This window comes from Aythya ferina (genome assembly GCF_964211825.1).
Source record: "Aythya ferina genome assembly, chromosome: 1".
Taxonomy (NCBI): Eukaryota; Metazoa; Chordata; class Aves; order Anseriformes; family Anatidae; genus Aythya; species Aythya ferina.
In genome coordinates, this window is record NC_140296.1 from 170,598,460 (window position 1) to 170,614,173 (window position 15,714).

At 44.6% G+C, this 15,714-nt stretch overlaps 1 protein-coding gene across 2 annotated transcripts in view; it reads right to left on the reverse strand.

Moving 5' to 3' along the window:
* The window catches only part of HMGA2 (high mobility group AT-hook 2), a 114,989-nt gene that overhangs the window by 16,910 nt on the left and 82,365 nt on the right, over positions 1 to 15,714 (reverse strand). For both annotated transcript variants that reach the window (XM_084499744.1, XM_084499743.1), the window contains one exon: positions 6,590 to 6,622. In XM_084499744.1, coding sequence (XP_084355870.1) covers positions 6,590 to 6,622 — 33 coding nt within the window. The remainder of the gene's footprint in view (positions 1 to 6,589; positions 6,623 to 15,714) is intronic.

Consider the following 15,714-nt stretch of genomic DNA (forward strand, 5'->3'; position numbering starts at 1 on the left):
AAAAACTTGAGGGTTGTATTACCAAGGTTATTTGAGTATCTACCAACTCACTGTTAAGTGAAGTAGTAGTTTCTAATGAACAATTACATGTTTAACTACCTTAGTAAAACCCATCTGTCTGTTCCCTTTGCATTCTCTATGAAATGGTGGAAATGCTGGGGGAGCTCTCTTTGTATTTTTTTATGACATAATGGGGTTCAGCTGAAGAAAATAAATAAGTATTTGAGTATTTTGCTGGGAGCAAAAGCAATTTTTATGAAAGCGTTTTTCATAAAATTGGTGTTCAGTAGATGACTCTGGCCCGGTATTTACTCTGTGGGACTATACTTACTGGCAGTGTTTGCCATCCTGACACGGAGAGGCCATTGTGTGCCTACCACCATCAATAAAAGAAACCATAAAAATATGAAAAAAGATTGCCTCATTGAGCAGCAACCTACATCTTCAGATCACCGTATTTCTGACTTACTCTTTTAAAGTAACCGAATATCTGAATATACGCCTGTACTAAAAATATTTTTTTCTTTTCTTCACTTCCTTCCCATCACATATTTTTTTCCACTCCTTTGTTTTTATTTATTTAAATCCAAATTTCTGGAAGCAGCAATCTCAAAAATGTTACTCTATCACAGCTTTGTAATAAATAAGAATCATAAACCCTTAAACTTTGGAAATTTGATTCTTAAAATGATTTGGGTATTTAGGTCTCACTGATTTATATTATTCAGATTCTATTCAGAAGTTATGTCATATAAATAACAAAATATTTGCTATCAGAAATGCCCAACTTCCTATTCTAGACCTCATTCTTTAGCACAGCATTTCACAGAACTGGTAACTGCACCTTCTTCATTTTTCCCCACATATTTTTGTATTTGTTTCAAAAAACTGTGCTTTTTTTTTTTTTTTAAATTTTAGACAAACCGTTCAGACTCCCCGTCACAATAAACCAACCATAAAAGAAGACTGAGAATGTCTTCCTCTGGAAACCACATCATGCAGTTGCCACCATTCTACCCTGAAAGGAGAAAGAAAGTAAGACCTTAAAGACTGTCAACCTCCTTGAGACCCTATCTACTGTATTTACGTGGAAAGTAAGGGGCTTTCCTGATTCCCTTAAAATCAAATTTGGACCACTTCCAGAGGAATGGTAACGTCCTTCCTGCAGTACAGGTACCTACCTAATTCCTTCATGATTCTAGCTCTAATCCACAAATTTCATATTATTCTTATTTATTTATTTGCATCTTATGCTAAGCAATCCTTAGAGGTTGCTCGGAACAACAGAAATGGCCACAATAAAGGCTAGTTTTCAAACCCAAGCCCTTTCTTCATAAGACATTTTCATCCATTTGTTAAAACAATCTCCTCAAATCAGAACAATGTTACAAGAACACTCAGAATCAAAATCTGGAAGGTTTTTCCAAAGCAAAACCCAAAATTAAATCCTATTTTGATTTAAAAAAAACCCTCAAGCGATCATAATAATGTGAAGCTTTGGAAAAACTAACCTTCCAAGGACACCTATGGGGAAAAAGGTCAATAAAAACAGGTTATTTCATCGTGAAGCTATTTATGCAAATAAAACCCTGGCCAGCGCCAGTAAGCATTGCCCCCTGTCTGTCAGTGGTGGGAGGCAGGGCACTGAGCTGGGGGGCCCCACAGCAGGTCCAGGGTTTACCCGCACTGGGAAAACCTTGGGCAGCTCCTCTGGGACCATGGCCCACATGGGGAGGTGCAGTGAGTCCAGGCTCACTGAGCTGTGATATCATGATATCCACTTGCCCCATGTATGAGCACGTGGTGCCTGGGGCCTCCAGCATATATAAGATGGCCTCTACCACTGTCTTAGGGAAAACATTCGGTGTTTGCTTTAAAAATAACACTAATAAAAGAATGGTAACTCAACCATTCAGAGGATGTTCTGGAGTGGTATGCACAACACGCATGCAACCTACACTGAAGTGTAAAATTCCATCTACATATGGAAAATAAAGTTTTCTCCCTCTGGGAACTGACAGCTGTCCAATTCTCCTTATCAGTAAATACACAAAAAGTACCGGACACACAACACAGCTTGCTGGATGCAGCGGGAAGAGCATGGAAACCCCAGGGAAGCAGGTCCACCCCCAGGGCGGAGGTGTTTCTACAGCCATGGCTGCGATGAGCAAAGCTGCAATATTCCCCACTGGGAAGGGCTCGGGGTGGGCTTGGGCTGGGACACATTCTCTTCAACATGTAAGTGCACCCGTGTGGCTGTGAGTGATTTGCCAGGCTTTCTGTGACACTAGGATTTTCTTTCAGCCTGAGTCCTTGCTAACACGGAACCTTTGGGTTATTTTTGACCACATTTCTCTCTGGGATTTCCTGGAGAGAACAAGACAAAAATCCCCATGTGGTGGTAGCAGGTATGCAGAACATCTGAAGCTTGTGGAAGTGCAGATGCACTACACAGTGCAAAGAGGTGACGCCGTACTTGGGCACAGTGGGGCCACCAGCCAGGCTGTCCCAGCATGTCAGACCTGCCCCACAAGCACCATGTCGTCTCCTGGGCTCAGCTGCACTCACGAAGCCTGATGCTTCTGGGCTGCATATGAATGTGTGAATCATCAGTGCAAGTCCTGGGCTGCAGAGCCTGTCTGACGCTTTTAGGATTTACTGCTTGTCCTACATCAAGTGCACATGTGATGGAGGCAGATGGGGAACACATACAACCTGAAGCTGTGAGGTGTATATGTATTATGACTAATTAACATGCACAACTTTATTGATACCAAGCCTAAGAGCTGAGTAAGATGAAAAAATGCAGTGAATCTGCATTTACGTTCTTATACAAAACAATGCTTTTCTTTTTTGCTCTTTTTCTTGTTGGGATTTATTTGTTTTGTTTTTGTTTTAAAAGCACCTAATGTGCTTAGCATTAGGTGAAAAGTACACTTAGGCTTAGAGTGAGTGATATGCTGTCTTTCAGACTCAGACACAAACTTAAGAGGCTGCAAGGATTTCAGATTCTAATAGACCTCCCAAAGAGATTATAAGAAAGTTTTCAAAGGGCTGTTCTACACTCACTGCATTTCTTTTCTCCAGAAATGATAAAAATAAAACATGTCCTGTTTCCAGAAAACTTTGATAGCTTTCATGATGTTTTCCTAAAAATATCTATTTCCTTTGCATTACTTAAGAGTGTAACTCCCCCATATGGCTGAGGCTACAGCTGCTACAAATAGCTTAAAAACAAGGAAATGCAGAAATTTCTATTTGGCCTGCTTATTTTTACACCCTGGTAAGAATATTACCTCATCATACTTATAAGTTATGACTGCACATTCTTTGGAGACAGAGAGGATTTAAAAGGAGCTTCTTGTTTTTGAGGTTTAGGCACATAATTACACGAATAAGCTGAATTTACCGATGACGTGCAGTTAGGCTTGCTATCTTCTCCTCATTTCCCCAAGGAAGTGTGAGAGGATGCATCAGTGACCATCAAAAACGTGTGTACAGACTATATTATTTAAAGCTTTGTATTAATAATATGGGTGGGCAGATGTCCAGTGGAGTTTACTGTAGGATTTGTCTTATGGTCGATCTTCACAGCTCTGAGGATGTTTGAAAATATCACAGAAGATTATTTTGGCATCTGCATGGCCCTAAACTGGACATTAGACATCCATAAAGAAATTTAGAGCATGGAAGAGCCCTGCACAATGCTTAAAATCTGGGAAAAGGTGATGGGAAAGGAGCTATGATGAATCGAAGAATTCTGTCTGGTTTTACTGCTTCTACATTTTTAAACATAAAACAAAACCAAGAGGCATATGCAGTAGCAACAGGAACAAGAGCAACAGTGATGTAAACTAACACTAACAGAAATCTTTTGGAAAATGCCAGAAATTCAAAGCACAGCACTCAGGGATAAAACCTGACCCGGGTTTTCTGCCCCTTTTACCATGGCAGAGTGGGGTAACATGCTCACCATCACACAGCAGGTCCTGACTGCAACCTCTTACAGTCCTCACTGATGAAGAAAGGATACATTTCTAACTTAATCCAGACTGCCACATGGTAAAGCCATCTGGGAGGATATTTTGAAGGAAACAGATGGAAAAGGAAGAGATTCCTCTGAATGTAGTGTAAGATTTACATTATCCTCCATGAACTTCCATGTAGTCCCCATGTTTATATAATTTATCACTATTTCCTTAGACAGCTCAGATTAGGAAGCCTGCATGAGCTCATGTTCGTGTTGTTAATTCTGAGTCTGTACCTCCCTCCTTTAAAGGGAAATTCAGTAGTGTAAAAAGACAACGGAGAAAGGCAACCGGACTCCAGTGAAAACCAGCAGCATGAAGTTCCTGGCCATCCCAGGAATCGCACTGTTTTACCTCTTCTTTCTTTTAGCCTCAGGAAGACTTGCTCACAGCAATATACATTTTTTTCTCTGCTGCACACCCACAGCCAGCAAAAATGCAATGTTGTGTCAGCCTAAGTGTGGGAGCAGGGCCTATTTAGAGCAGGAAGGGTTAAAGACAAGTCAATGATTTCATTGAAAATCCCTCAGGCCAAGGATTAAAAAAAGAAATGTTCTCTGAGTGAAGACATGGCACACAAATAATTTAAAGACTGTAATTTCACTAGTTGTGTTGTGATGACTGGGGATTGCTAAAAAGCCTTCTCTCTCCTTTCATGCATTCTTCTGTGCCTCCTCGTTTTCTATGCAAACATTTCCATTACTAATGGGACTGTCAAAGGGCCTCCTTTTCTCTCTCTTGCCCTCCCCAACCATGGAGATTCTGCAGAGGCACCGTGCAGCAGCAGCTGTGGCTGAAACACCCTGTGGCATCCCCACCAGTCACCGTTTCGGGAAATAAAGGACAAGAAGGTCTATACAGGGAATCCCGGCGCTTTGGTTCAAACTCCTACATCATTAAATCTGTCCTTACTTTGTTCTGCTACCAAGCGATGAGTCCCAGGTCCCCGCTCCATCCTCTGACACCCCACCTCAGTCTTGGTCCCAGGCATTTCTTCGTCTCCCATGCCAGAGCTTGCACTCGATTAGCATTCAAACTAAACACTCAGGACTAAGTGCCTGTGGAAATGGAGGTGCAAGCAACACTATGGGCAGCACAGTTTCTGCCTGGCTAGAGGCAGGGCTACAAGCTCCAGACCCCTTTATCCTGCCGACCCCCATGGGCATGAGCTCCCTGCCACCCACCGGGGGTACCAGCAGTGCAAACAGCCCCCATCTTCACCTCCTGGGCTTGGCCTCCTTGGCACAGCACGATTTGAGCCCCCCAGGTGCCATGGAGGAGACGGCTGGCTTTGTGCCCACCGACAGATTTACTACCAGGCTGCGGGAGGAACAGCATGATTGCGGCCCTAGCAGTTGAAGGATGTAAGTGAGACCAGGGAGAGGAAATATCTTTTATTAGACCAACTCGGCGTGTTTTGAATTGTGTGTTGCAGTCAGAAGGTAAGTCCTCGGGGACGGTTGCTGCGTTTCTTCCATAAGCTGGCCCAATAAAAGACATTACCTCTCCTTGCAAAATTTACCTTACTTCAAGATACTACCACATTCATCCTGAATGTTATCTCTGCCATTAGGAGGCATTAATATCATAGCCAGCCCCACTCATTCACCACTACTGTGAGTGTATTGATTCCTTTTGCAGAAACCTGATTCCTCTGCATACTTTTGAGTGTTGCATCATCTCACCCCTTCAACTCACAGCTAGGATGTTTTCTGTTTCTTATGTAACAGCTCTTAATTCAGATTACGGGAGACATTACAATAGTGTACACTGTACAATACTGTATTAAAACCGTACGGTAGAAAAACAGAGGCATTATTCCCTTCTGAAAGTGGACCTCTTTCCTGAAAAGCAATGAACCTTTTCTGCAGACCTGCTCCCATGCCCACATACTCTTCTCTGCTGCAGCATACATAACAAAGTGGCAGAGTTGGAATGTTTTTTGTTTGTTTCTTTGTTTGTTTTGACATGAGTGGGCTGGGGAAACAAAATGGAAGAGAAGACCATAAACGCAGTGTTTGGTTTCATTACACCTTAGCTTGCACTTTGTCCAAGGTGTTAAAGAAGAAAAGAAGAAAAACGCCATCCAACAAAAGATCCTCAAATGTGTTAGTATTTAAGATGGTTTAATTATCAAGTTCAGCCTCTTTTTTTCTGTGGATTTAGAGACTCGTTTATACCAGTGGCGAGAAGGGTTTTACACCTGTGTCCCCCCTTCCTGCAAGCAGCCCAGGCTCATGGTTGCCCAGGGTGCCCAGCTCAAGCTGGACTGGCACCAGACATTTGTGTGGCTGTGTTGTCTTCACCAGGTGGAGGTTGCATAAATGACATTTCTGAGGACACTTCTGAGCAAGCACCTTCCACTTCAAGCAGTTCCACTGCTGCCTCCTCTCCTTCCTGAGGGCCACCACGTGAATTGTCTGGGTGGTTGTGCCAAACAAGCCAGCAGCTATCCTCCATTTCATATTATTGATGCATTTCCCCTCACTCTTTACTGGTTTAAATACTGAAGACGTATTCAATTTAAGATAGAGTAAGGAATTTAAAGCATTTTTTCTTACCTGAGCAGGCTTCTTTTGAACCACTTGTTGAGGCTGAAAAACGAAACAAAAGCTTGGTGAGAAGCAAAATTTACTGAGGTCACTTAGCAGTCATTTCACAGGTGCTGGGAAAAATAGTTTCAGCATAAGAAATAAAAACACAGGCAAAACCCATAATCAGAAATGGAGTGATGAATGTACCCTGGTCTCGCACCTAGCCTCTCCTTCATGTTATCTATGACCTTACTCTGAAGTAGTTCCTACTGCTGTGGAACCAGAAGAATATGCTGAATTTGTGTAATTAAAACCAAAGTGATACCTAACGCAGCATGTTACATCTTCCAGCTCTTCCATGGTACTGCTGGATTTACTTGGCTGCATTACATACCAGACTGCGAATGTCCTAGTTTTGAAACTAGAGTTTGTTATCTCCATGGATGCTGATTACTCTTTTCCCCCACTCTTTTGGCCATGAGCTGTAGGGAAGCCCTCCCTGCTGGCCACGAGGCTCGGGCAGAGAGGTGAGGAACGTGTTCCTGAGCCAGGGCTTCCCACCCAACCACAGCCATCCCTGCTGAAGCCATCAGGCTGGGGTGGGCAGCACCTCTGGTTCCTGGGTGCTCTGGTTTGGAAGCTGTAGCTGAATGAAAGCACTGGATGTGATTTTGGGGATGCCCATCACCAGGCTGCTTGGGTGCGTGGCCAAGGAGAGATGGGGCTGTGTCTACCTGCTTGCCCATAGCCTTGTGGCACAGCCACAGGGACCTCAGCAGCAACCTTTTTCTGGCTGCCCCTACCCAGGAGCAGGAAATATGGTCCTCAGGAGAGTCAGGAAACCCACTGAGGTGCCGGGGCCCTGCATCCAAGCCCCGGGGAGGAGGAGGAGGATCAGTTAAGGAACTAACGCCTGCACGCTTAAAATACACCACGGTTGCTCTGCTGATGTGACCCCTGTGGGTGCTAGGAGCAGCACGAACAATAAGACCACAGATAAAGGATGAAATCCCGACACCATGAGCACAAAAGGGCTTTTCTTACTCCAGTGGGGAAAAGCTGCCTGCCTTCCCCCTCTCTGCCCCCCAGGATTTTCTGTTTTCAAAGTACATGAATCGCACCCAATGATTTTCTTCCTGCCCTTCCTTCCTGCCTGTTCCTAATCCCAGCCGTGATTTTAGTGCCTCACTTGGGCAGAAGCCAACATGCCGTCCCTCTGGATAGCCAAAACCCTAATTTTCATGACAGTATAGTAGGAAATAACTGGAATATTTCTGAATAAACAGTTTAGTGTAACTGGCCTTTCAGAGCAATATTTCAGTGGGAAGGATCAATGAAAATGTAAATTAAATGTAACTGATTCAATTCAGACTGCCCACCACAAGCGTCCCATTTTAACAAGAGATGCTTTGTTTATTTTCAGTCATTTTTTCTAATTCAGCGGAATCCTATTGCTGTTTTATTTTTTGTATCTCTGCCTCAGGCTCCAAGTTCTGCTCTCGAATAAATATGAGAGGGAAAAAAAAGCGATGACTGGGTCCGTCTTTAAACTTCAGGGTGGATCCTTTTCTTTTCCATTAAACTCCCTCGCAATGGAGAAGCGATTACCCAAGCACACATTTTATTGATGCCTTCTCCAGGTGGACTGCAAGCCCTGAACTGATTACGGGACATTTGCTGCCCTTGGACAAAGGAATTATTTGTTTCATAGGAATCCCTCGTAATTACAGAATTCATTGAGCTCCTCGGTAATCTGAAGTGCTTTTCCACTTTATTTTCTTTTTCTTGCCTGCTGATTACACCTGTGCACGTGTTTACTCCCAAGCCACATGAAATCTGTAGACATTCTTAGCGGCTGACTGTTTTCTCCTGTTCAGAAATCCCCATATATTTTTGGCTGTGTGCTCTGCATTCATGTGACTCTCACACACTGTAGCTCAATGAAATCTTCTGAAAGGGCTGCCAACTCACCAAATTTTCCATGAATTAGGTCCTGACACTTCAATGAGAGGAAAGACAATGTCTGAAACAAGGCCAGCCCTGGCTTTCTGCCTAGTATGTGTCAAAGTAATTCTACCAGCTGCCCTTCTACACAGCACTTCATACTTTTCAGACCACCAGAAAGCCCCTTGAATACTTTCAGTGATAGCTGGGGCTCGGGCTGCCAGTGTGTTTTCCCAGCCTCTGGCACCCAGTGGCTCCAGACTGGACCTAGAAAGTTTTTGTGTGTGTTTGTTTTGTTTTGTTTTTATTTTTATGAATGGCTTTTGCAGGGACTCTGACTCGAGCACAATACTATACAGCCATTCATAAAAAGCAGAGGGAAAATATTGTACTTTGCCCAGTTGGAAACTGCCTGTGATACTGACCAAAGCTCGCAGGAATCTCAGTCATTCGAGATCTTTGCTATCTCAGTGCTTCATGTCAAGAGCTCCCTGGCAGCGTCTGCTTGCTGCCAGCGAGGTTTCCAGCAGGGAACAGCGCATGTTGTGCTTTCTCCCTTAGATGGAAGAAGCGGAGCTACGCGGGACGAAAAGCAGGGCTCAGCCCCTTGGCCGGCGCTAGCGGCACGCAGCACCGACACACTGGGAGCCGTGCCCACGCCTGCCAAGCTCAGGGCTGCGGCGTGTGCGGGCTGAAGCACGGCAAGCACGGCGAGGGCTGGCACCCAGGGGCACCACTGGTCCTGCTGGTGATGCAACCAGACAAACACTCCCTGGGTAAAACCAGCAAGATCCTATCCTGCCAGGATCCCTGCGTCTGCTCACTCAACAACCACGGCACTTGGGGCAGCCCAAAGCAGGAGAACTGAGGCGGACAGGAATAATGAAAAGTCTCCTAAGCACCCCCTTGATTTCTATAACCGTTGTGGAAGCGACGTCTTTGGGAACTGCTTGACACACTGTGGATACAAATGCGTCTACTCACTGAGTCTTGTGTTCACAAAGAGAGTTAAGAGATCTTTTCAGAGACACCTCTGATCTGAAAGGCTCTTGCAAATGCATGTTTGACTAGTTGGGAAGAAAGGGAATCCGTCTTGGTTACGGAAAAGATTGGAACCACAAAAAAAGACAAGGACAAGAGACTTTAAAGAGATGCCTCGGAGCAAAATGAAGTTGTACGTGAGACATGAGAGCTCTGAACTATTATATATCCCTCCAGGAGACTGCAGAGTAAGATGGCAGCCCTCCTGCTCTGCCAGAGGCTGGCTTGCTTACCTAAGTGATCGCACATAAGGGGAGCTGTGTGAAACACACAACTTTCACATTTTACTTTTATCCCAAGTTGGAAAACCAACTATTTTACACCGAAACTGTATCAGCTGAAATTCTGGGTACCTGAAATCAAACTTTACTGGTTTATGTCAAATACAAGCGCAGGACAGTCTCAAGCAGCTTTCTTAAATCTGTTTTGAGGCAGAAAGACCAGGTGACAGTGTTGGAAAAATCCTGTGACCACGTCATTTAAAAGCCTACCGTCTGAGAACAAATCCAAAATACAGCAGAATGCATGTTTAAACTACTATGTCTACACTAGCTAAGACAAAATACTGTAATTTAAAACTTTGTGATAAGATCTCTAACTTTGAAGAGAAAAAAATTAACCACGTAGAGAGCAATGTACACAAACCTTTTGGTGGTTTTATCTTTGGCTGTAAGGTTTGGAAGTTCAAAGCCCAACTGTTTATCTTCTACAGCACACATCTTTCACTGCTCCTCTGCCACCTCACCCCTCTATTTATTTTCAAATTCTGTCACTTTACCCTTTGTCAATATCCTAGATGTGTCCTTGCAGACAAAACCTTGTTCAGGCACTCCTTGTCTCTGCCAAAACCTGTATCATCAGATAACTTTTCTCTCTGTTGGTAAATACAGACACCGGTCAAACAATTTCTCTGCTTCCTACACGAGAACAAAAGAGCCGCCTCATGTGACGAGTCCATATTCATCTTGTACCAGCAGCCAGAAGTTGTATCAAATTCAATTTGTCACACCTCCCCTTCTCTAAAGTGCTTCTTCTTACCCTTTGACTTTTCGTAGCCCTATAAAAATAAGGATGGCTATGGGTAAGTCTATGTCAACCAGGACGAACGACGCTGGAACACATTTTTAATGATCGGAGATAAAAGCACTGGCCTGCATGCAAATCATTCACCTACTGCTGTGCCTGAAGCTCCAAGGGCACGCCGCACAGTCATGGTGCTCCTAGGTTTTGTGTCTGCGTCTTCCTCTTTAAATGGGGTATTATGAAGATGTTTGACTGATGCTTCTTGGCAACAGTGACTCTCTATTTTATTCCCACAGCTTGACACAGACAAGACATTCGCATGGAGGTAGCTCTGCTGGTGAGGCTAAATGACCGTGATGGAAACTAATACCCAGTTAGGATGACATTTATAGTGCTGACAGCTCAGTGTTGCGCAGAGATCATTAAAATAATTTCATAGGTCACCCAAACACTTGTAGTTCTAAATTAAAAGATGAGTAAAACCATATTTAGACTTTTTGTCTACATATCCTAGAAAAATCAGGAAGTTCATATTATACCAGTTGAAACCAATATAATCCAAAATAAATCATGTTTTCCAAGCAGTTCCATATGACAGCATAATAACTACTGTTCTGCCCTACAGCTTTAATTGGTTCGAGTCCAGCCTTTCCCTCACTCCTCGAGCACGCAGTGCTCCAACACTGGGACTGGAGGCCCACAGAGGCTGTGAGAGCCTCCTCTCCTCTCAACAAAAGCAATTTCCAGCTTCACGGCCACCAGCAGGACTCCACCACAGGCTGTGTGGGGCAGTGAGCCTGCCATTCACTGCTCCTATCCAGGTATGCTCACGGCTTGCTTTGGAAATGATCTTCCCTTAGAGGGGGGAGGAGAAAAGCTTTTCACAGCATCAATAGCGAGGGGAGGTTCCCTCTCCGCCCAAGCAGGAGCTGCTCGTGTTTTGGAGGGGCAGGTTGTGAATTCTCCTGCCCACATTGCATGTTTGCAGTCAACTGGCAACCAGGGCGTCTGTGTATGCACACTGCTGTGGGTCATTAGGATGTAACAGCAAAACCATCTGGCCCTAAGAGTTCAAAGGAGATTTCACAGTCCTCTGTGCAGTCTCATAAATGAAGCTAATAGTAATCCGTGGAGAATTTTGGCAAAATCTGTGGAACTTTTATTCTTTATTTTCTATCCTACTTGGCACTGCTCTGAGTTTTTAATACCAAATACAAAGTCAGGTCATTCAAAAAATATTTATTAGCATATTAAACTGACCTCCCCTGACTGCTGCTGGAAAACCCTGCAACATCTCAGGAGGTGCACCAATAACTTTAGCTGATGACAAAGTAAATAGCACTTCTACTCCACTTGTGGAGGGGAGCAGAAAGCATCACAGTTTTCCAAGTACACAAAGTGACATTTAATAGCTATTTGACTGGCACTGAAATCTTGTATTTTACCTGGCAAATTCAAAACACATTGCTTCAAATTACTCTTTTGGTAGCCTGAAAATTCAGGCACTGGCATCTATATCCAGTCAGGTACGTATATATGCAATGGAAGTCAACCAACTGATGCCAGCGGGGTTAGGATTTCATATGTTTTATATACAGAAAGCTACCTTCACTACTGCAAGTTTAAGGTTGCTACTTTTGCAATGGTTTTATGTTCTGGGAGTATAAAAACTGTGAAAAAAAAATGTATTAAAAATCAAATTCTCATTTCTTCTACACTAGTACAATCCACTATTTTTCAGTTGCTTTGACCCAGCCTTCCTCAGTGGCAGGCTTCCCACCACAACTAGAGATCTTGGAAATACAAATGTAATGGTTAGAACAGGGAGAGGAAAAGTGTCATTTTTCTTCATCTGATAGCTGAACAGCTTAGTTCAAGCACAATACCTCGTTGAGTTTATCAAGGATATAAGCAAAATTCAAAGTACAGTAGTTGTTAGTTCATTGCTCTTGATTATATTAATTTTTATAATATTTCAGTTGATATTGGGTATATTTCCGTAAAATACTTAGGGTAGTGCAGCTTATGAAATGGGAGGAGGGGGAATGGTTTTAAACTAAAACAAGGAGATTCAGGTTAGATGTCAGGAGGAAATTCTTCACTCAGAGGGTGGTGAGGCCCTGGCACAGGCTGCCCAGAGCAGCTGTGGGTGCCCCATCCCTGGAGGTGCTCAAGGCCAGGCTGGATGGGGCTTTGGGCAACCTGGGCTGGTGGGACCTGTCCCTGGCATGGCAGGGGGTTGGAGCTGGGTGGGCTTTAAGGTCCCTTCCAACCCAAACCATTCTGTGATTCTCTGGTTCTATGAATGGACCTTGTAGCCGTGGTTAAATGCTATATGCAAAATTTCCATCGCTGTACCTAGCTGAAATCTATACATTTGCTGTAGTCCCACATTTCAGCTGCAGGAGGATCTGTTGCTGCTGACTGTTCTTCAGAGACACCTCTGCTCTGTTGGGCTCCCCTGTTACTTCGTTACCACCCGTCATGTATTTGATAAGCTTTCTTGATGCATTTTATACAGGCTTTGTTCAGCACCCTGTGCATTTTTCTGCTAAAATATTGAGAAGCACTTTCTGCCTGTCAGAGTAATTCTAGTACACAATTTAGCACTGATGTTTTCTTGATAAGCACCTAAAGAACTTGAGCTGACTCCTGTTAAATGAATGTCATATATACCTGCCTGTTTATAACCCCCTGCACAGACAGGCTATTGAGAAAGTCAAAGGGGAGGGTCATTATTTATAGTTATAGTGTAAGAAAAAAAGAATACATTTTAGCAGACAGAAATAAATGATAAGTTATTTGCAAAGAAACCTAGCTCTCATGATCCAGGGGTAAAAACTGGTCAGGAACTACTTAGCTTTATACCTTGCAGACCTCTCCACACAAGTAACTATTGTGCAACTGTTTATCTCCAGACTATCTTGTCTGTTTTGATACAGCAACCCCTGTGTCCACCATGAATCTCTCCTGATCCATATGGAAATAATTTTTGACCACTTCTAAACAGGCGAGATTTGAATTGATGACCTGGAGGTGAAAAAGCACCGTATCACATTACCATCCGGTTCCAACTTCTGTTAGAGTGTCTTCCCTCTCTTCTTGCTCTGGCAGCTCCCACCATACACACCAAAAAAAACAGGGTCCTGCTTCAGAGACCATTCCTGGTGGTAGCACCAACAGTGGCTGCCTGGAGCCCATCAGGGCTGCAGGACTGGCCTCTGTGGCCTCATCTCTGGACCTGACTGCCAGCAGCTCCTGAATCTCCCTGAACTTTGCTCTGGTCTCCAGTGAAGTAACACAATAGGGCGGTAAACTCCCAAACCAGACCTGCAAAATCGGCTACTGTTTGGAAAGTAAACACTGAACTTCAGTGTTTTAGCTGAAAATAAAACTATTGCCAGGTAACATTTATCTTTCTGGGCTTTCTCGTTCTCCTCCTCATTTTGAGGTCACAGAGACCTTAACTCATTTGGTAACAGTGTTCTTGCGTCACACAGAAACTGGAAAGCATGCACAGCCCGTTTTGCACAATACCGGCTTAGATACGAATAATCAAATTCATTTCCAGGTCTATGACAGCCACTGCAAACGAATGGCCTCAGTCTAGAGCTAGGGACAGAAAAAGACCTTAAGTGGCAGTGATGGAAAGCAAGGAGCAAACTCTGCTCCGCTGGGTAGCCCAGGGATTGCAGCAGTGTCCTGGCAGGGAGAGGTGACAGTTCTGCCCCACTGCCCATGTCTCACCACAGTGCTGCCCTGGCCACACTGCGGCCCGAAGCTGCACTTCACAAGAGTCCCTGAAAAACGTACTGTTTCTGTGCATTTTGCAGTGATGTGTGACCCAGGGGGATGCGACACCTCCGGGCGGTGCTAAGGCTGCCTGGGGTGGACACCCAGCAGTTACACCGGGCAAGCACTCCCTGCACTTTCTTAGATGCACAGAGCCAGGTTGTGAGCGCACCAAGCACCAAAGCCCTTAGGCTCACAGGGAACTGCGTGTTTGATTCTACTCATCTTCTGCTGATGAGTGCTTTTCTTCATCTTTTCTTGCAAAGCAAAACCCCTTTTGGATCTGGGAAGCTCCTCCTTGTGTTCTCCTGAAGGACTACCCTCACACCGTTGGGTGCCCAAGCACTTGGATGTTGTGTGAGCCTGTCCCAGTGGGCCCTGCCTAGAAAATCTGTGGGCTTCACCCACAATGGAAAACAATCCAGCCCAGGTGCAGCCTGGTGTGCATCCTTACGACCTCTCCTCCTCCCAGACGGAGCCATCTCTTCTACACTGCCTGGAGGAAGAAGCCCCAGAGCCTGTGCTATTTCCTGAACCTCTGCACTGGCAGAGGACAAGACAGTGCCGGAGGGCAGGCTCCCAGCTGCCAGTACAGACAGTGCTTGAGGCTGTGCCCAGGCGCTGTTCAGACACATGTCCAGACCCTGTTAGGAAGGAGGAATCTGTCCCCTCATCAGCTCAAACTGAGGTAAGGACACAAGGAACCCAGGCAGCCTCTTTTGCATATCCATTTCTGACCCTTTAGAAATGGGAAGTATCTTGTATAGAGCATATGTGGTCATCCCCAGGCCTGGCCCTGAAGCCCTGCAGGAGGTTCCCCATCCCATCCAGCCCATTCCCTCTGTGACCTCCCATTGCCCCGTGATGGCTGGGCAGGGGTTTCCTCCCAAGAAGAGGCACACGGCGTGAGGAAGGCGGGTCGACTGTGCCTCGCTGATTTTCTGCAGCTGAGGATCTGGCCTGAGGCACTTCTCTTGAACTTCTTTGTCTGAGCACATCCATTGGTAGCCACATGGTTGGCTGGGGATGTTTTTGTACGTCTGGGATACACAGATGTCTGATAGCTGTCTGTCTATCGAAGAGATTTGATAATTATTACTGCCTCCAGGAAACTGATGCTGCTAAGAGTGTCTGTCAGAGAGTCCAAACAGCCTGCTGACATCCTGGCACAGTTTCATAAAGAAGTCAGTGTCCAAAATAGAAATACATTTTCTATGTACTTGAAATATACCAGGGGCTTGGTGGCGAGTTGTTGTAATTAATCCACTTCCTGGCCTGATATATTTTGGGATCATTCTGGTGCGTGGTATGTTAAATACTGAACTCAGTTCATACTGTTGGTTTTGAATGGA